General features: G+C 37.2%; 1 protein-coding gene and 1 pseudogene across 1 annotated transcript; both read right to left on the bottom strand.

The window, feature by feature from the left end:
• Nucleotides 1-4279: 4279 nt before the first annotated feature.
• Nucleotides 4280-5251, bottom strand: LOC108287767 (olfactory receptor 5K3). The gene has a single exon (XM_017506341.1). The coding sequence runs from the start codon at nt 5249-5251 to the stop codon at nt 4280-4282; it is 972 nt and encodes a 323-aa protein (XP_017361830.1).
• Nucleotides 5252-20744: 15493 nt separating this feature from the next.
• On the bottom strand, nt 20745-21949 carry LOC108287749 (annotated as a pseudogene).
• Nucleotides 21950-22215: the final 266 nt, after the last annotated feature.

Below are 22215 nucleotides of genomic sequence, written 5' to 3'. Positions count from 1 at the left end.
TTCAGTTGAGGACTTCTTTTAACCTGTGACCACTGCCTGGGCTACTTGGGGATGACTTCCCTGAGTCCCAGTGAGATATATTAAGGAATGGCTTCCCTCACTCCATGCTAGAGACTGGGAATGCCTGTAAGGTATTTTCTACTTCTGCTTCTACTTTTATATTTCTCACTATTCCCTAAATCAGTCCCAGTGCTGGGTAAGGATAAGGCCTTCCACCATGGCCTGGATTTCAGCTTCCCTGTGGGGATGTGTATCCTGGAGGGAGCCTCTTCCCTTCTCACAATTTGGGGACTTAGAGTTTTTTTTTTTTTTTAATTTACTTATTTTATTTTAGGTGCATACTGTATCTGGCATTTCTCCCCATGTTATCCCTCCCCAATCTCCCCTCCCTCCCCACCCCCACTGTCTCTCCCATACCTCCGCAACTGCCCCCAGTGTGTGATGCTCCCCTCCCTGAGTCCACGTGTTCTCATTGTTCAACACCCAACTATGAGTGAGAACATGCAGTGTTTGGCTTTCTGTTCTTGTGTCAGTTTGCTGAGAATGATGGTTTCCAGATTCATCCAAGTCCCTACAAAGGACACGAACTCATCGTTTTTTATGGCTGCATAGTATTCCATGGTGTATATGTGCCACATTTTTTTTGTCCAGTCTATCATTGATGGGCATTTAGGTTGGTTCCCAGTCTTTGCTATTGCACACAGGGCTGCAATGAACATATGTGTGCATGTGTCTTTATAGTAGAACAATTTATAGTTCTTTGGGTATATACTCAGTAATGGGATTACTGGGTCAAATGGAATTTCTATTTCTAGATCCTTGAGAAATCACCACACTGTCTTCCACAGGGGACTTAGAGTTTTTTGGCTATCTCACAAGGTAGGCTGTAGCCTGCCACTTCTTTTAAAGAATCTGTGCTTCTTTCAGCTTTCTTGTTAAGTTCCTGTGTTGCTTCTTGAAAAAAGTTCACAGTATAAATCTCTACATGCTATTCTGTCCTTTCAAGTGGGAGAGGTGTGCTAACACTGCTTCTAATCTTCCTTCTTGGAAGAAAAAAAACCCAGCAGAGCAGCCTCTAATATTTATCTTTCTGTTTTTCTTCATGGATATCCCTCTCATTAAATGTCTCAATGGTCTCACAACACAATTAACAACCACAGGTACCAACAGATGGCTTTGCTGGTCATAAATGAGCAAACTGGAGGAGAAATGAGCTTAAGGAAAGAATGCCTCTTTTTCCCTTGAATAAACTATAGTCAGGCTTCTGAACCTTTTCTTACACCCATGTGTGTACTTTCTTGTAAAATCTAGTTTTAGTAAATAATGCAGAGAGACAGTTTAGCAAGAATCCCCCATCCTCAATACCCGATAGCCTTCTATATCTGATCAAAATTATTCACTTCCCATTCTTGGTATCTGATCACTCTGGCTTGCCCTCAGCAAAAAATCCTGTTAGGATTCAGGTGCAGTTGCTCACACCTGTAATTTCATAATTTTGGGAGGTCACAGTGGGAGCATTGCTTGAGTCCAGGAGCTTAAAACTCCTTGGGCAACATAGCAAAACCCTATCTCCACCAAAAATAAAAAAATTAGCCAGGCATGGTGGCATGCACCTGTAGTTTCAGCTACTTGGGAGGTTGAAGTGGGAGGATTGCTTCAGCCCAAAAGATCAAGGCTGCAGTGACTGTGATCATACCACTGCATTTCAGCATGGGTGACAAAGTGATTTATCCCAACTATAAATAAATAAAAGAATAAATAAATCCTTTTAGATTAGTTCAACCAGAATTCCCCCTAAAGTTGCTATCTTTTCTTAATAAATTTTCATCCACTGACCACCCCCTGCTTCTTGGCTGTAAGACTTCCCTTCTTCCTGCTGCATTTGGAATGAAGCCCAGTTCTACACTGGGTTTTTTTCCTGCCCGGATGGCAACAGTCCTGAATAAACTTTGCACTTTGCACTTTAACTTTTGTCCTGCCAACTAGCAAGATAGCAATTTAGCAAGATAGCAATTTCTCAGAAAATTATTTTTTCTTTCAGATTTGCATATTTAATTAATAAACAAACATTGTTTAGTTGCTTGGAATCCCTATTTTCTGCATCTTTCTGCCTAACAGCATCTTAAAGTTTTGTTATTGCTGTGAGTCCATCAATAATTTACAATCAAAGTAGTGCAGGTTGACGGAACTGCTGATAACAAGCCAGTGCCCTATTTTAGATGTTTTGATTATTAAAAAATGTATCTACATATATAAGTATTAAGTGTGTGTATATATGTATTGTATGTATATATTTATGTTGTATGTATTATTTATATAACTATCCATATGAACATGTAATATATGTACATTTGTATTACATTAGTGTATATATGTATTATAAGCAGGTATGTAGGTATTACATACCTATATACACATTTGGTGATAGGCAAGTATTGTAAAATGTTAACAATTTTTCAATAATTGTTAACAATTGTTTGAATGCTTAATTGGCTTAAAGAAGTATATGAATATTAATCATATACTTTTCTCAACTTCCCTGTAGGTTTGAAATTTTTCAAAATAAATTTGGAGGTAAATGTCTCTTTTGAATCTCTGCCCTATTTCTCTGCCCACTTCACAGCTTAGATTTTTAAAACGTTTAATCTCTTGCTACTATTAGTTTGTACTATGCACAGTATGACTTAGTGGTTAAGACCATGAATTCTGGAGCCAGATAGCCTGGGTTTGATTCCTGAGCTCTACTATTGTGTTTCTGTAGACAAGAAATTTCTCTGTCCCTCAATTTTTTAAAGTAGGGTTGTCTGGAATTAAAATAGTAATAAGAATAAAACGCCTAATAAATTTGTTAAACGGTAAAATGGATACCACTGAAAAGTTATTTGAAAACTATAAACCACCTGAGGATTAATTTAAAATAGAAAATAAAGAGACACATATGAGTGACAGGCGAGGAGCATGAATGTATTCGTTATTTATTCGTCATGAATAAAACACCTTTGCCAAAAAAACTTAAAATATAAGAAGGTCTATTGGATTATACAATCAGAAGAGATGGTTCACTCCAAAGATTTTGGGTTTATTTCTGTCTGATTTCCTCAGTTATGCCCTCATTTGAGCATTGACTACATCCCCAGGCTGGTTTCTCTCTTGATGGTGAAATGGTTGGCTCTGCTAGATTTCACATCCATACACCATAACATTCAGAGAGAGAAAGACTGTGTGTTGTGGATCTCTTTTAAAATAAGAAAACTCATTTTTTAGAAAAAAATCATCTTTTCTGTCTCACTGGCTTTATATAAGTCACAAATTCTTCTGTTAACAGCTGTCTGAGATTCAGTGTTACTAAGAGTTGAGAGTGAATGACACAGAAATACACTTTTTTTTTTTTTTGAGAAGGAATCTCACTCTGCCACCCAAGCTGGAGTGCAGTGGCCAGATCTCGGCTCACTGCAACCTCCGCCTCTGGGGTTCAAGTGATTCTCCTGCTTCGGCTTCCTGGGTAGGTGGGATTACAGGCACGCACCATGCCTGGCTAATTTTAAAAATATTTTGAGCAGAGATGAGGTTTCAATATGTTGGCCAGGCTGGTTTAAAACTCCTGACCTTGGGTTATCCACTTCAGCACCCTCTCAAAGTGCTGGGATTACAGATATGAACCACTGTGCCGAGCCCAGAAATGCATTTAAAAAATTATGATATTACAGAAAGGGAAAAGAAATGAATACAGACACTATTTCATAGAACTTAAGAATATAAAATGACTAACACTAAATATGAAAATATTATTGATTAGAGAATACATATTTTGCATGAATAACTTTTCCAAGTAATCTTTTGAAATAACTCAGAAAAAGTTAGAATCAAATTCAAACAGGCAAGTTACTTCTCAGATGATTCTGCTTAAGTAAGAACTGCTATCTGAGAACTTGGAATTTGCCTGAGTTTGTAAAATTATGCCTTAAGATTCCAGAAATTTGCCGATAGTAAATGCATACTATTATCAGTACTGACATTTATTGCTAGTATTTGTTGGATTTGCTGAAAATTGTAACTAATTACACACTGACACAGTCTGAGACCTCATGAATAATTTAGTTGACTTTTGATGAACCCCAGTTGCTTAGATTTTGAGTTATATTTTACAGGAATTTTTTCTTTCTGAACATTTTGGACTCATATACAATTATTTTTAATAATTTAATATTTTGTATTCAAAGTGGCCTTGTCCAATTTCTCACTCTCCCTCGATTTAAAATAAAGTATTATCAAGTTGTAATCAATTTTCCAGAGGGGATGACACTTGTTTCAGAATGTTACAAAATTTTCTCTTCCTCATAATTTTTCTCATAACATTTATTACTTCCGTATTTCTTAGGCTATAAATAAAAGGGTTTAATAAAGGAATAACTAAAGTATAAAATATAGCAACAGGTATATCTTTATCCCCTTCATTAACTGCACCTGGTCGAGCATACATGAAGAGAAGGGAACCATAGAATATTGACACAGAGAGAAAGTGGGATGCACAAGTAGATAAAGCTTTGCCCCTTCCCTCTTTGGATTTCATTGTAAATATTGTGAAAAGGATATAGAAATAAGAGACTACGACTATGGTAATAGTAAAGATTTGAATTGACCCTGCTAAGATAAATAACACCAATTCATTGATATAAGGGTCAACACAAGAAAGTCTATACATTGGAAGAACATCACAGAAAAAGTGCTTGATTTGATGAGACCCACAGAAAGTTAACCTCAACAGAAGCCCTACTTCAATCATGGGATGCAGGTTTCCAGCTATGTAGGCTCCTGTGGTCATCTGAATGCAGAGTGTCTTGGACATCATGGTGTGGTACTGCAGTGGGCTGCATATGGCCACATAGCGGTCATAGGCCATTGCCGCCAGAAGAAAGCAGTCTGTAGTTTCAGCAAGACAGAGAAAATAAAATTGTGCCATACATTCATACAGGGAAATCCTTTTATTCTCAGAAAATAAGTTCTCTAACATCTTGGGGGTAATAGCAGAGGAACAGCAGGAATCCATCATAGCCAGGTTGCCCAGAAAGATGTACATTGGTGTGTGAAGACGATGCTCTGTATAAATCGATGCCACCAAACCAATATTCCCCACCATAGTGATCAGATAGATGGCAAAGAACACCACAAACAGAAGGGTCTTCATCTTTGGGTGATATGTAAATCCTGTGAGGATAAACTCAGCTGTCAAGGAGTGATTGTCCTCATTCATCTCCACCTTGTCTGTTGAGGTATGAATTAGGAGATATAATATTGTAACCGATTGTAATTGAGAGCATATTATTTTTCCTTCATTTTTTTTCCTTTTAACAACAGGCAGAGGAATTTCTTTGTCATATTTCCTCTGCTGTTTCTAAATATATCCTCATGTGCTTCTAGGGATATTTGTTCTCCTAAAGCATCAGTGTCTATGACCTCAAGTTCTGACCCTTCGGATTCACAAGGATATTTTGATAATTACGGGGAAGATGCTTAAAGTGGAAATGGCTCATCTTTATGAATTCATGCAAGCATAGCTTAAAAAACTGGGGAACCCATATTTGGTTCATTGTTCCCAAATAATTTCACTGTCAGTTTTGTATTGAAGATCCTTGAAACAAATTTATAATACATGTATAATATAATATATGTCATATAATATAGAACATATATATTTTATGGTGCTATGTGTGTACACACACACAAACACACACACACAAACACACACACACACACACACACACTTCTCCAAGAAAATAGTTTTTATATGTTTTTCCAGAGAACTGAATGCTTTTAGAAAGCATGCAACAGATATGTTAAATTTATGTTTTACAAACTGCACCTCATTCCTTTCCCCATTGTCACACCCATTTTCATAAACATCTACTCTGTCCATGTTATTCCTGTTGATTTTCCTTAAATGCCTAAATCCTTCCTCTTTTTGATAAGGAATAATTTTTATATAATAATTTTATTATATAAAATAATAATTTTTATATATTTTAATAATTTTTACTTAAATTTTTAACTAATTGCCCCAGGTCACAGAGATTTCCGTTTTCTGAAAGGTGGAGCCTCTCATGTACTCAACACAACTCAGAATTTCTTGCCTATATATACATTGTTTTTAAAAATATGTCTGTACAATTTACTTATTATATTGTAAGCATTTTGATGTTAATTGTGACTTACACTTCTGTGACAAGAGCTGTAAAATGCTAAGGGGGAAAAGGCAGTATTAATTTCAATCTTAACTCCACCCAGATGACCCAGAATGAGTAAAGTTGCTTTATGAATTCCACCAATGATCCTTAATGATTCTTGGTTTCTGCAGAGACTATTACCTTTAAAGAAAAGTCAACCAAGAAATACATAAAATAATCACATAAAAATTTATGTGTCTTTCTCTTCTCTATGGACACAGGGAGGGGAGCATCACACAGTGGGGTATGTTGGGTGGAAATAGGGGAGGGACAGTGGGAGTGGGGAGTAGGGGAGACGCAGCATGGGGAGAAATGCCAGATGTAGGTGATGGGGAGGAAGGCAGCAAATCACACTGCCATGTGTGTACCTATGCAACAATCTTGCATGTTCTTCACATGTACCCCAAAACCTAAAATGCAATAAAAAAATAAATTGACTGTTTTCTACATTTTTCTGTTCCTTCAGAAAATTATATAAGATTTTCTCAAGCATACTATAGCAGACTAAGAGGTACTAAATAAAAGCAAGCTTACATTTATACTATAGGTTTCTAACAGGAAAAAAAAGAAAACCTTTAAATCTTAGCAGGATTTTTGAAGTCAAATTTTGTTTTGCTTTAAAAGGCTATTTCCTCTCCCTACATAGTGATACATTAAGACATACTGACTGATACTTTGAATCATATAAGTTCTGTAGTCAAAATAGACTTATATTTTTAAATCAAAATATCAAAACAAAAGCACAGGCTGAATATTTTATTAGTTTTAAAATATTAAATGTAAGCCATGTAGTCAGTTAAGTAAGCAATAACTTTCAATGTACATGCCAAAATTATTTAGCATAATTTCTTCCTAACTTTACCTATGTGTTTTTAAATTGTATCTTATAATCAGAAAATCAGACATATTGCAGTATTGCATCTCATCCTAGTTCTTCATAGCATTCAATTTTGAAAAGCACTAGAAAGATTAGAAAAAGCTGAGATACAGGTGATGGGGAGGAAGGCAGCAAATCACACTGCCATGTGTGTACCTATGCAAAAATCTTGTATGTTCTTCACATGTACCCCAAAACCTAAAATGCAATAAAAAATAAATTAAAAAAAGAAAAAAGCTGAAATTTAAGAACAATAAAATATACTAAATAATTCAGAGTTGTAAATATTTATGATTCCTAAAATTAGATGTAAAAATAATTTACTACACTTCTCTTACCTAGATTTCACTGAGATGAGCTTTGTAGCAGTGCATTGTTTGCTTTATGATGTAATTTTAATAGAATTAAAGAATATAAACCTTGGCCTCTAAAACAGTTGGGATTAAAATAATGAAAATCTAGGAGACTACTAGTAGGTCAGTGTTGATAATTATATCTGTTACACTGCAAAGTTAAAGTTTTCGCCAAACCCTAAAGGGATTTCTCTGCACTGACATCAGTGTATTTCTGTGGAGATACTCAGTCCTAAAAACACATAAACCACTTGAAATTAATTAAAGATGCCCTGTGAGATAATGAGGTAAAAACAAATGACCTTCACTGAAGTCTGTTTGATGATCATCTTGCTGATCCATATGAAACTGATCTCATTTTTACAATTTTATTCACTATTCTGAACATAAAATATAAAACAGACAGCAAATAGTCTGGGCTGGTTTGCCCTGTTACTGGGAGAAGTGGGACTAATATGCTTTGTAGAATGTAATTAATATTTAAGGAGGACCCAAGAAAGTATAGAAAATTCAGCCAAGGTCATCAACTTCTTCACTCTGCAAGGTGAATTTGTCCCCACATCCTACAATGCCCTCAGGGAAACTTTGATATTATTTGGTTCTTCATATCAGTTACTGAGATTGCTCTACTGTCTTTTCTGTTGGTACCAGCTGTCCTTTACCCAGCTATTTCCTTCTTCACACTTTACTCTTCAATGTACTATACATCTGTTAGGACATCTATAATCAGTCACTGCTGTCTCATCACCATCATTAGGATACAGGTTTAAAGGGAAGGGGTTTCCTTGACATATTCAGTTCTGTGTTTCAAATATCTTAACTAGTGTCTGGCACTCTTTAGTGCTAATTGAGGACTTGCTGAATGAAAGAGAAAAAATAATATTGCATTCCTCAAGAATTTATCAAATCCCCTATTACTTTTCAAACCAAATCAATTTTTCTTATTTTGGTGTTCTAGATATCTCATCATTTTCTGTATCTTATCATCAACTTGTTTTCTCCTCCTTGTCTCAGCAAACTTGGCCATGTGCATTCCTTCCCTGCTCTTTGTGCATTTGCTTCAATTAAATTGCTAGTAATATTTCTCTTAACTATAACAACTTCTCCCTTTTTCTATCTTAAGAGTTGAGTTCAAAGATCCTTTTCTTGCAGCCTTTCCTAATCTTTGAAATCAAATTGATTTTTCCTCTTCTTGAAATACACAATACTTACCTGCTTGTCACTTAATAAGGTGTGAGTAGTATGTCCCATGATTGTGTACATCTTGATAAATATCTTCAAATCACAGACAAGTTAATAAATCTTTTGGGCACTTCATAGCAAACTGAGCTGGATCCTCAGATCCTGGATTCATAGTTACTACATTGATTGCTAAAAATTTCAGTTCTGTTTTCCCTTTATTAAGTATTTACAACATACAGGGCACTGGAAAAAAGACAATTGACATAAGGGAACTAGGGTATGAACAGGGTGGTGATAAGAACTTCTTAGATAAAAATGGCTCCTGACAAGAAGCTCATAATCTAGTTGGGAAGAAAGACATATAGATTGCTAACTAGAGTATAACTGTTTTATTTTATTTTATTTTATTTTTTTGAAATTGAGTCTCACTGCATCTCCCAGGCTAGAGTGCAGTAGCATGATCTTGGCTACCTGCAACATATACCTCCTGGATACAAGTGATTCTCCTGCTTCAGCCTCCCAAAGTACTGGGATTAAAGGCATGAGCCACCATGCTCTGCCTAAAAAAGGGTAAATAAATTTAATAAAGATATAAAGAAGAAAGTGCATAGTGACCTGAGGAATAAAAAAAGATCTCTCAATGGAAGTGTCATTTGAGATAAACTTTACAAAATAAGTAGGATTATTTCTATATAAATTATATCTGTTTTGTACCCTCAGGATTGCTTTAATTAAGGAAGTAAAACTTTAAATTTTTAGAGAGAAAAAAGAAGGAAGGGAAGAAAGAAAAGAGGAAGAGAAGACAAGGCAAGGGAAAGGAAAAGAAGAGACAGCTAAGCAGGGAAGAAGGAGTGAAATAAGAACCCACCAATATGTAGAAAAATTGATGATAACATTGCTAAAGTTTTTCTTTTTGATATTTAATAAAGTCGGAGATAAAGAAAATATTCTAAATGTTTCCAGGTAAGCAATAGAATGGGAATCAGAATAACATGCAATTTCTCCAAAGCAAGAGATCATGTGAGAATATAAAGGAAGCATAACTTCAGAGTTCAGAAGAAAACTTATTTTTAATATAGAATTTTAAATTTAAACAAATCAAATTATTAGTCAAATGTGAAAAAAAAATTGCCAAGAACAGTCATCAAAATGAGGGAATGAACAATTAAGAGAAAGATGGAGAGCTTGAATACTGAGTTATCTAACACAGGAAATAAACAAATAAAAGTCTCAGATGGGTGAACATTAGGTGTAGAGCAAACTGTCTAGACTGGAGCAGGAGGGTGGAGGCCACCATCTCCAGGATGAAAAAAAAATGTTTATTTAATATGGTTGATTTTGAAGGAAGATATCTGAGGGACACATAATGGATGTGAGTGAGCAAATGGGAATATAAAGTTTTTATTAACTTAAAAACATTTGCAGGTGTAAAGAAAAAGAAATATAAGCCCAGTATATTAGCTATTATATTTGCATGTCTTTCCTAAAAAGTGGTTATTGAATTATAAAAACTTATGTTGGAGCTGGGTACTGTGTCTCACACCTGTAATCCCAGCAGTTTGGGAGGCCAAAGCAAGTGGATCACTTGAGGTCAGGAGTTCGAGACCAGCATGGCTAATATGGTGAAACTCCATCTCTAAAAAATATACAAAAAGTTAGCTGGTGCAGTGGTGTGCACCTGTAGTCCCAGCTATTTGGGAGGCTGAGGCAGGAGAATCACTTGATCCCGGGAAGCAGAGGTTGCAGTGAGCCGAGATTGCACTGCTGCACTCCAGCCTGGGCAACAGAGTGAGACTCCATCTCAAAAAAAAAAAAAATTATGTTATATCATCAAGGATAAAGGAAATGGGAGGTGTTTAATAAATAACTTAATATTCATTTACCATAATGGAAACTTGGTTAATATGTCTAAAGCTGATACTAAGAAATGGAAGGCTAAATTTTCAGAGAAATCGCTTAAAAATTAGAAGGTTAAAAAATTAGAAGGTTGTTGGGGACGAAACACATAAGTCATGGTGGGCAAGAGACTAGTTTTTGGATGTCACCTTTTAGTACTATATTTTAATTGCATTTATAAATATATATTGAAAAAGAAATAAAATAAGCAAAAGCATGGAGACAAGTTTGAAGCTCTTGGTCTTGTTCAGGTCAGAGAGGAAATTTTGTGCAGGTAGTGTAAGTGGAGAGACTCGGCACATTTAAGATAGATTTCAGAGACTGAGTTGACAGATATTATGAAAGTTTGGTTGTGATAGGAGAGCGAGTTGTGTGGGATTCTCTTAATTTCTGCCTTGCCCAACTGGTTAGAGAATGTAACCATCATAATGAGGAAGACCAGGGGAGGGCCATGTTTAGGGGGAAATTCAAGACTTGTGCCTTGATCATGTTGAATTTGGGATGTCTTTGCAACATTCAGGAAATTATGTGAAGTGGACAGTTGCACATATGAGTCTGGAGAGTAGGGAGGATATCAGAGCTGGAAATATACATTTTGGACCATCTTCATGTTGATGGCATTACAAGTAGAAAAATAGATGAGGTAACATAGAAAGAAGGAATAGAGTGAATACTTTATGTATAAATGTTACAGGACCTTAACAATAGTCTTTGGGAAGAAGCGGAAGAGTCTTCCCCAATCATAGCTTATAGCTTTTTAGTTTGGTTGCCTTTTAAAATGTCCATCTTCCCTTCTGAGACAGAAGTGTAGGAACTAGAATGTCTTGTTTTTGTTGTGCAAACAGGCTGGAAATAGACCTCTCTGTGTATGTGTGAGTGTATGGGTGTACATGTAAAAATAACGAGGCATAAGAAATCAGTAAGGGAAGAGTTTGTCAATAAATGCTTCTGAAACTACTGGTTAGTCATAAATCAAATTTTAATTATCATGTTATAACACTATAAAATAAATCCAAATTAGGTGGTAGATATTAAAAATCAAACTATGAAAAATGAAGGAAATACAAATATTTTGTCTATATATATAAAAATACATATATTTTTATATATATAGACAAAATATTTGTATTTCCTTCATTTTTCATAGTTTCATATATATATATATATGACAGGGAGATATAAATTTTAACACAAACGAAAGAGATAGTTACCCAATTGTCCCAGGGCTACCAAACAATCTTTTTATTCTTTGTTATTTGTGATGCTATTCTAATTTTATATGGAAGTTTACTTTTGAACAATCTGATTTCTTCTGTTGATTCATTTATTGATCCTTGATTTAAAACCAAACTGTTTTGCTTATTGGAATTTTACCATATATAACACATAACGTTTATTTTTTACTTGTTTTCTTTTTTTTGGTGTATATATTTATTTATTTTTATTTATTTTTGTACTTTAGATTCTGGGATACATGTGCAGATCATGAAGAATTGCTGCATAGGTACATACATGGCAATGTGGTTTGCTGCCTTAATCCCCCTGTCACCTAGATCTGGCATTTGTCCCCATGTTATCCCTCACCAACCTCCCTATCCCCCACTGTCCCTCCCCTAGTCACCCCAACAGACCCCAGTGTGTGATGCCCCCCTCCCTGTGTCCATGTGTTCTTATTGTTCGACAACCACCTATGAGTGAGAACATGTGGTGTTTGATTTTCTGTTCTAGTGTCAGTTGCTGAGAATGATGGTTACCAGATTCATTCATGTCCCCACAAAGGACACAAACTCATCATTTTTTATGGCTGCATATTATTCCATCGTGTATATGTGCCACAATTTCCTGGTCCAGTCTACCATCGATGGGCATTTGCATTGGTTCCAGGTATTTGCTATTGTAAATAGTGCCACAGTGAACATACGTGTGCATGTGTCTTTATAACAGAATGATTGATAATCCTTTGGACAGATACCCAGTAATGGAATTGCTGGGTCAATGGAATTTCTATTTCTAGGTCCTTGAGGAATCGCCACACTGTCTTCCACAATGGTTGAACTAATTTACACTCCTACCAACAGAGTAAAAGTGTTCCTGTTTCTCCACATCCTCTCCAGCATCTGTTGTCTCCAGATTTTTTAATGATTGCCATTCTACTGGCGTGAGGTGATATCTCACTGTTGTTTTGATTTGCATTTCTCTAATGACCAGAGATGAAGAGCACTTTTTCGTATCTTTGTTGGTCTCATAAATGTCTTCTTTGGAAATGTGTCTGTTCATATCCTTCACCCACTTTTGAATGGGTTTGTTTGTTTTTATTCTTGCAAATCTGCTTTAGTTCTTTGTAGATTCTGGATATAAGCCCTTTGTCAGATGGGTAGATTGCAAAAATTTTTTCCCATTCTGTTGGTTGCTGGTTCACTCTAATGATTGTTTCTTTTGCTTTACAGAAGCCTTGGAGTTTAATTAGATCCCATGTGTCTATTTTGGCTTTTGTTGCCAATGCTTTTGGCGTTTTGGTCATGAAGTCCTTGCCTATGTCTATGTCCTGAATGGTTTTGCCTAGATTTTATTATAGGGTTTTATGGTGTTAGGTCTTATGTTTAAGTCTTTAATCCATCTGGAATTAATTTTAGTGTAAGGTGTCAGGAAGAGATCCAGTTTCTGCTTTATGCACACTGCTAGCCAGTTTTCCCAATTCTATTTATTAAACAGGGAATCCTTTCCCCATTGCTTGTTTTTGTGAGATTTGTCAGAGATCAGATGGCTGTAGATGTGTGGCATTGCCTCTGAGGCCTCTGTTCTGTTCCCTTGGTCTATATCTCTGTTTTTGTACCAGTACCATGCTGTTTTGATTACTGTAGCCTTGTAGTATAGTTTGAAGTCAGGTAGCGTGATGCCTCCAGCTTTTTTCTTTTTGCTTAGGATTGTCTTGGTTATTTGGGCTCTCTTTTGGTTCCATGTGATGTTTAAGGTGTTTTTTTTGTTTCCATTTCTGTGAAGAAGGTCATTGGTAGGTTGATGGGGATAGCATTGAATCTGTAAATTACTTTGGGCAGTATGGCCATTTTCACAATATTGATTCTTCCTAACCATGAGCATGGAACGTTTTTCCATCTGTTCGTGGTCTCTCTTATTTTCTTGAGCAGTGGTTTGTAGTTCTCCTTGAAGAGGTCCTTTACATCATTTGTTAGTTGTATTCCTAGGTATTTTATTCTCTTTGTAGCAATTATTAATGGGAGTTCACTCTTGATTTGGCTCCCTTTAAGTCTGTTCTTGTATAGGAATGCTTGTGATTTCTGCACAATGATTTTGTATCCTGAGACTTTGCTCAAGTTGCTTATCAGTTTCAGGAGATTTTGGGCTGAGATGATGGGGTCTTCTAGATATACAATCATGTCATCTGTAAATAGAGACAATTATACTTCCTCCTTTCCTTATTGAACACCCTTTATTTCTTTTTCTTGCCTGATTGCTCTGGCTAGAACTTCCAATAATATATTGAATAGGAATGGTGAGAGAGGGTATCCTTGCCTAGTGAGAGATTTCAAAGGGAATGCTTCCATTTTTGCCCATTCAGTATAATTTTGGCTGTGGGTTTGTCATAAATAGCTTTTATTATTTTGAGATACATTCCATCAATACCTAGCGTATTGAGAGCTTTTAGCATAAAGGGCTGTTGAATTTTGTCAAAGGCCTTCTCTGCATCTATTGAGATGATCATGTGGTTTTTGTCTTTAGTTCTGTTTATGTGGTGAATTACATTTATAGACTTGCATATGTTAAACTAGACTTGCATCCCCAGTATGAAGCCTACTTGATCGTGAGGGATAAACTTTTTGATGTGCTGTTGCAATCAGTTTGCCAGTATTTTATTGAAGATTTTTGCATCTGTGCTCATCATGGATATTGGCCTGAAGTTTTCTGTTCTTGTTGAGTCTTTGCCATGTTTTGGTATCAGTATGATGTTGGCCTCATAAAATGATTTGGGGAGGATTCCCTCTTTTTGTATTGTTTGGAATAGTTTCAGTAGGAATGCTACCAGTTCCTCTTTGCATGTCTGGTAGAATTTCGCTCTGACCCCATCTGGACCTGGTCTTTTTTTGGGTGGTAGGCTATTAATAGCTGCCTCAACTTCAGACCTTGTAATTGGTCTATTCAGGGTTTCAACTTCCTCCTGGTTTAGGCTTGGGAGGGTGCAAGTGTGTAGGAATTTATCCATTTCTTCCAGGTTTACTGGTTTATGTGCATAGAGTTGTTTGTAGTAATCTCTGATGGTGGTTTGTATTTCTGTGGTGATATCCCCTTTATTATTTTTATTGTCTGTATTTCTATCTTTTCTTTTTTATTAATCTGGCTAGCAGTCTGTCCATGTTGTTGATATTTTCAAATACCAGCTTCTGGATTTATTGATTTTTTTAAATTGTAATTTAGGTTCTGGGGTACATATGCAGATCATGCAGGATTGTTGCATAGGTACATACATGGAAGGTGGTTTGCTGCCTTCATCCCACCATCACCTATATCTGGTGGGAGGGTGGGCAGGGATAATGAAGGGATTTATTGATTTTTTGAAGGTTTTTTTTGTGTCTTTATCTCCTTCAGTTCTGGTCTGATCTTAGTTGTTTCTTGTCTTCTGCTAGATTTTGAGTTTTTTTGATCTTGCTCCTCTAGCTCTTTCAATTTTGATGATAGGTGTCAATTTTAGATCTTTCTTTGCTTCTCATGTGGTAATTTATTGCTATATATTTTCCTCTAGACATAGCTTTAAATGGTGTCCCAGAGATTCTGGTATGTTGTGTATTTGTTCTCATTAGTTTCAAAGAACATCTTTATTTCTGCCTTCATTTCATTGTTTATCCAGTCAACATCAGGGAGTCAGTTGTTTAGTTTCCATGAAGTTGTGCAGTTCTGAGTTAGTTTCGTAATCCTGAATTCTAATTTGATTGCACTATAGTCTGAAAGTCTGTTATGATTTCCATTCTTTTGCATTTGCTGAAGAGTGATTTACTTTCAATTATGTGGTCAATTTTAGAGTAGATGTGATGTGGTGCTGAGAAGAATGCATATTCTCCAGATTTGGGGTGGACAGTTCTGTAGATGTCTATTAGGTTTGCTTGGTCTAGATCTGAGTTCAAGTCCTGGATATCCTTGTTAATTTTCTGTCTTGTTGATCTGTCTAATATTGACAGTGGAGTGTTAGTCTTCCGCTATTATTGTATGGGAGTCTAAGTCTCTTTAAAGGTCATTAAGAGCTGGCTTTATGCATCTGGTTGCTTCTGTATTGGGTGTGTATATATTTAGGATCTTTAGCTCTTCTTGTTGCATTGATCTTTTCACCATTATGTAATGCCCTTCTTTGTCTCTTTTGATCTTTGTTGGTTTGAAGTCTATTTTATCAGAGACTAGGATTGCAACTCCTTCATTTTTTTGCTCTCATTTGCTTGGTAAATCTTCCTCCATCCCTTTATTTTGAGCTTTTGTGTATCCTTGCACATGAGATGGGTATCCTGAATACAACACACTGATGGGTCTTGACTTTTTATCCAATTTGCCAGTCCATGTTTTTCGATTAGGGCATTTAGCCCATTTACATTTAAGGGTAATGCATGAATTTGATCCTGCAATTTTGATGCTACCTGGATGATTTGCTTGTTAGTTGATGCATTTCCTTCATTATGTCAATGATCTTTACCATTTGGTACATTTTTGAATTGGCTAGTACTGGCTGTTTCATTCTATATTTAGTGCTTCTTTTAGGAGCTATTGTAAAGAATTCATGGTGATGAATTCTCCCAGCAATTGCTTTTTCATAAAAGATTTTATTTCTCCTTTGCTTATGAAGCTTAGTTTGGCTGGATATGAAATTCTAGTTTGAAAGTTCTTCTCTTTAAGAATGTTGAATATTGGCCCCCACTCTCTTCTGGCTTGTAGGGTTTCTGCTGAGAGATCCACTGTGAGTCTGTTGGGCTTCCCTTTGTGGGTAACCCAATCTTTCTTTCTGGCTGCCTTTAACATTTTTTCCTTCATTTCTACCCTGGTGAACCTGGCAATTATGTGCCTTGGGGTTGCCCTTCTTGAGGAATATCTTTGTGGTGTTCTCTGTATTTCCTGGACTTGAATGTTGGCCCGCCTCGTTTGGTTGAGGAAGTTCTCCTGGATAATATCCTGATGAATATTTTCCAGCTTGTATTAATTCTGTCTGTCACATTCAGGTACACCTATCAAACTTAGATTAGGTCTTTTCACATAATCCCATATTTCTTGGAGGCTTTGTTCGTTTCTTTTTATTCTTTTTTCTCTAATATTGCCTTCTCATTTTATTTCATTGAGTTGATCTTCAATCTCTGATAGGCTTTCTTCTGCTTGGTCATTTTGGCTGTTGAAACTTGTGTATGCTTTGTGAAGTTCTCATGTTGTGTTTTCCAGCTCCATCAAATCATTTACAAACTTCTCTAAGTTGTTTGTTCTCGTTAGCATTTCATCAAACATTTTTTCAAGGTTCTTAGTTTCTTTGCCCTGGGTAAGAACATGTTCTTTTAGCTAGAGAAATTTGGTGTTACCCACCTTCTGAAGCCTGTTTCTGTCAATTCATCAGACTTATTCTCCATCCAGCCTTGTTCCCTTGCTGGTGAAGAGTTGTGATCCCTTGGAGGAGGAGAGGCATTCTGGTTTTGGGGGTTTCATCCTTTTTGCACTTGATTCTTCCCATCTTTGTGGATTTATTTACCTGTGGTCTTTGTAGTTGTTGACTTTCAGATGGGGTCTCTGAGTGGACATTCAGTTTGTTGATGATGAAGTTATTTCTTTCTGTTTCTTTGTTTTCCTTCTGACAGTCAGGTCCCTCTGCTGTAGGAATGCTGGAGGTCCACTCCAGACCCTCTTTGCCTGGGACTCACCTGCAGCAGTTTGCAGAACAGTGAGGGTTACTGCCAGTTTCTTATTCTGCTATCTTGTCCCAGAAGGATACCTGCCAGATGTCAGTCTGAGCTCTCCTTTATGAAGTGACTCTTTGGATATACAGGCATCAGGGTGCTGCTTGAGGAGACAGTCTATCCTTTATAGGAGCTCAAGTGCTGAGCTGTGAGCTCCATTGTTCCATTCAGAGCTGCTGGGCAGGTATGTTTAAGTCTGCTTCAGCAGAACTCATAACAGTCTTTTTTTTTCCCAGGTACTCTGTCCTGGGGAGGTAGGGCTTTATTGATAAGTTTCTGTCATGCTGCTGCCTTTTTTCAGGGCTGCCCTGCCCAGCAAGGAGGCAGCCTAGTCACAGTCTGCCAGTAGTGGTGTTGCTGATCTACTATAGGCTCTGCTCAGCTGCCGTGTGAACTTCCCTGCAGTCCTGTTTATAGGAGTATAGTTAGAAATGCCTCCACAATGGTGGCCTACCTCTGTAATGGCAGACTATCTCTGAAATGGTGGACTGCCTCAGCAATGGCGGGCTGCCTTGGTAATGGCAGACTGCTTCAGCAATGGCGGACCTCCTCAGCAATGGCAGACTACCTCAGTAGCGGTGGACTGCGTCAGTAATGGCAGACGTCCCTCCCCCCACAGAGCTGGACCATCCTGGGTTCAGCTGTGCTTGCTGTGAAGCTCTCAATCCAGAGTGTTTCAGATTGCTGGTCTTTGTGGGCTTGAGACTGGCTGTGCCTGTAATCTGGCTCCCTGCCTCAGACCCCTTTTTTTTTTCAGTTGAATGGGTGACTCTGTCTCCCAGGCTTTCCAGTCACCAGTTGAAATAGCACCTGGATTTGTGTGAGTTCTTGTGCTGAGACTGGCTACACTGGCTGAATTAGCTGTGCTGGGGGCTCGTGGCACTTTTTTGCCAGGGAATCTCCTGGTGTGGCTCCCTGTTTCAGTCCCTTTTATCAGTTGAATGGGTGACTCTGTTTTCCAGGTGCTCCAGTCACCAGCTGAAATGGCGCCCGGACCTGTGTGAGTTTTTTGAGTGGTGGGCCTCTGCGCCAGCTGAAACTTCCATGCTGGAGACTCCTGGCACTTTTTCACCCAGGAATATCCTGGCCTGGCTCCCTATTTTAGTCTCCTTTTAATCAATTGAATGGGTGACTCTGTCTCCCAGGCACTCCAGTGGCCAGCTGAAATGGTGCCTGGACACATGTGAGTTTTTTGAGTGGCAAGCTGCCAGACTGGCTGAAATAGCCATGCTGGAGACCTGTGGCACTCATCCACCCTGGAATCTCCTGGTCTGCAGGCAATAAAAATCCTTCTGGAAATGTGGTGACCACTCACCCTCCCTGCACTCTCTGGGAGCTGCAATCCAGAGCTGCCCCTACTCTGCCATCTTGGATCCCCTCAGGGCTTTATTTTTAAGTTCCTGACACGCTGCTACCCTTTTTCAGAGATGTTTGCCCAGCAAGAAGGTAGTCTAGCCACAGCCTGCCAGCAGAGGCATTGCTGAGCTGCTGTGGACTCTGCCCAGCTGCTGTGTGAACTTCCTTGTGGTTTTGTTTACAGAGGTATAGTTAGAACTGCCTAGGAAATGGTGGTCTGCCTCAGAAATGGCAGACTGCATTGGTAATGGCAGACTGTCTCAGTAAAGGTGTATTGCCTCAGTAATGGTGGACTGCCTTGCTAATGGAGGACTGCCTTCATAGTGGTGGGCTGCCTTGGTAATTGCTGATGTCCTTCCTCCCACTGAGCTGGACCATCCTGGGTCCAGAGCTGTGAAACTCTCAAACCAGAGAGTTTCAGATTGCTGGTCTTTGTTGGTGGTGGGACCTGCTGAGCCAGATGACCAGGCTCCCTGTGTCAGCCCCCTTTTCTTCAGTTGAATGGGTGGTTTTCTATCTCAGGCATTCCAGGCACCTGTGGAAACAGCGGCCCAGATTTTTGTGAGTTTTTGTGCAGAGACCCACAGCGCCAACTGAAACAGCCATGCTGGAAACTTGTCGTGGTTTTCAGTCCGGGAATTTCCCAGTCTGTAGGCAGTAAAAACTCGTTTGGAAATGCAGTGATCGCTCACTCTCAGCGTTCTTCTCTCTGAGAACTGCACTCCAGAGCGGCTCCTATTCAGCTATCTTGGATCAAATCACCCTTTTTTACTTATTTTCTAGAAAAATCTAGAATTAAAAAAAAAATTTAAATTTATTTTGCCAGGTTCCCGAAGAAGTTCTCCTTGAGTGTTTATGTGAATTAAATTAGCTTGTAAATAATTTTTAGGAAAACAGACAAATAAAAGTTGTTCTCCTTCAGTGTTTATGTGAATTAAATTAGTTTGTAAATAGTTGTTAGGAAAACAGACAAATAAATTTATATCTTTAATATGCCATATACTAAGTAAATTCCAGGAAAAATCAAGAGTCAAGTTGCAAAAATTTAAAATATCAAAAAAAGAAGTATTGCTTAATAGTAGACTTTGGATTAAAAAAGAAATTCTGGACAAAATGCATGAAAGAGATCACAGAAAAAAATCAGTAAACATGAGTATATTAAATTAAAATGTTTATAAACATCACAAACAAATACTAAGACTATCAACCCACAGAGAAATTATTTGCCACAAAGAGTTGTAATATCATTCCTCTGTAAACAGTGATATAAATAAATAAGGAATAAGACAAAGCAAAAATGACAACTCATAAAAGTAAAAATGGTGAATAAACACATAATCTATTGTTTATGTCTATCACCATTACTCAAAAATATAACAAAACGGTATCATTATTAATATGTTTAAAAATGTTTAATGAATGTTTAATATGTAAACTACAGCTCTATAATACATACATACCAAATAACATGGTTGATATCTTCAAGAATGAAAAGGACCTTAGTTACGCTTCAGGTTAAAGTAGATCTTAATCTACTTTGTCTGATTTGTTATAAGTCACTGTTAATTATTTTGTAAAACAGAACATTTTGTGGGTGAGCCTGTTTGTGTGTGTGCGTGTGTGTGTGTGTGTGTGCGTGCGTCTGCCTGTATGTGCATGTGTTTGTGTTCCTTTTCATTTTAATTTTCATTCTTGGATACTTATCTAAATGAAACTTCATTATTTTAAATAAAGATTACTGCAGTTAGTTTGCTGCTAGTCCTTTCCACTCTAAAGAAATCTACATGTGTCTGTCAGGTCAGTTTTCTGAAAGAAAACTGTCATTTCACTTTTCTGCCAGGAAATTTTTAAATATTTCAAACACTCTACACAGAATTGGATATAATGTCTTCCATTAACTAGGAAACATTAATCAAAGAAGACTCTTCTACACATTTAAACATTTAACTTTCATGCTTTGTTGATTAATTGAGGTTTGGGATAATACTCTGACAATTCTATGAGAGTCATGAAAGGTAGTAATAACAGTTACCAGTGAGTTTCCCCTGATTTATTCTGGTTGTGGAATTTGGATAAAGGTTTGTCAAACAAACCTGATGATTTAGAGGCTTATATTTTGTGTAATATCACATATTAATTTTTTAATATTCCCTATTTATGAAAACATTTTAATAAATTTAAAAATAAATTTGCTATAGAGCAAGTTTGTTTAAGAATGTTATAATTCCTCACAGTACTTTTTCAGAACATTTATCACCTCCTTATGTCTCAGACTATAAATAAAAGGGCTTAGTAATGGGATTACTATTGTACAAAATATTGCCACTGGTATATCTTTATCTCCTTCAAATGGTCGAATATACATGAGAAGACAAATGTAAAATATTGAGACAGAGAAAAAATGGGATACACAGATAGAAAATGCTTTACCTCTTCCCTCTCTGTGTTTCATTTTGAAAATAGAAGAATGCAGAGATATGAGATAAAGACAGTAGCAATGGTACAGATTTGAATTGGTATTGAAAAGATGTATAATATCATTAGTTCATTGACATAAGAATCTAAGTACAGGCGAGTCTATACAGTGGAAGAATATCACAAAAAAGTGGTCAATTTTATTAGACTTGCAGAAAGTTAATCTTAATAGAAGCCCTACATGAATCATGGAATGCAGGTGTCCAGCTATGAAGGCCCCTGCAGTCATCTGTATGCAGAGTGTCTTGGACATCATGGTGTGGTACTGCAGTGGGTGGCAAATGATCACATAGCAGTCGTAGGCCATCGCCACCAGAAGAAAGCAGTCTGTGGTTTCAGCAAGACAAAGAAAATAAAATCCCACCATACATTCATAAAGGGAAATAATTCTATCCTCAGAAAAGAAATTCTCTAACATCTTGGGGGTAGCAGCACAGGAACAGCAGGAATGTGTCACAGCCAGGTTGCCCAGAAAGATGTACATTGGTGTGTGGAGGCAATGCTTTACATAAATTAATGCCAGCAGACCAAGATTCCCACCATGGTGACCAGATAGATGGCAGAGAACACCACAAACAGAAGTGTCTTCAGCTTTGGATAATTTGTAAATCCTGTGAGGATAAACTCAACTGCCAAGGAGTGATTTTCCTTAGCCATTCCTGGCTTCTCTGCTGAGACCTAAATTGCAAAGAAATTTAATTGAGACTCTAAAGCAGAGTGTTTCTAATTCTCATGCTCTAATTTGCCTATATACAAAAGGGAAGAATGTCTTCTTCAAATCATCCTGTGCCATCTCCTGAACACTAGCACACTCACTGTCGGTCAAGTGAGAAAAAGTGTATCACAGATTGTGTACACAGGGCTTGTCTGAAAATATGTGTGAATTCGTAGAGCAGAAATGCTTTATCTGCATGAATTATCCT

Source organism: Cebus imitator, unplaced genomic scaffold, assembly GCF_001604975.1.
Source record: "Cebus imitator isolate Cc_AM_T3 unplaced genomic scaffold, Cebus_imitator-1.0 Scaffold354, whole genome shotgun sequence".
NCBI classification, from domain to species: domain Eukaryota; kingdom Metazoa; phylum Chordata; class Mammalia; order Primates; family Cebidae; genus Cebus; species Cebus imitator.
This window is presented reverse-complemented; position numbering and strand designations above follow the sequence as displayed.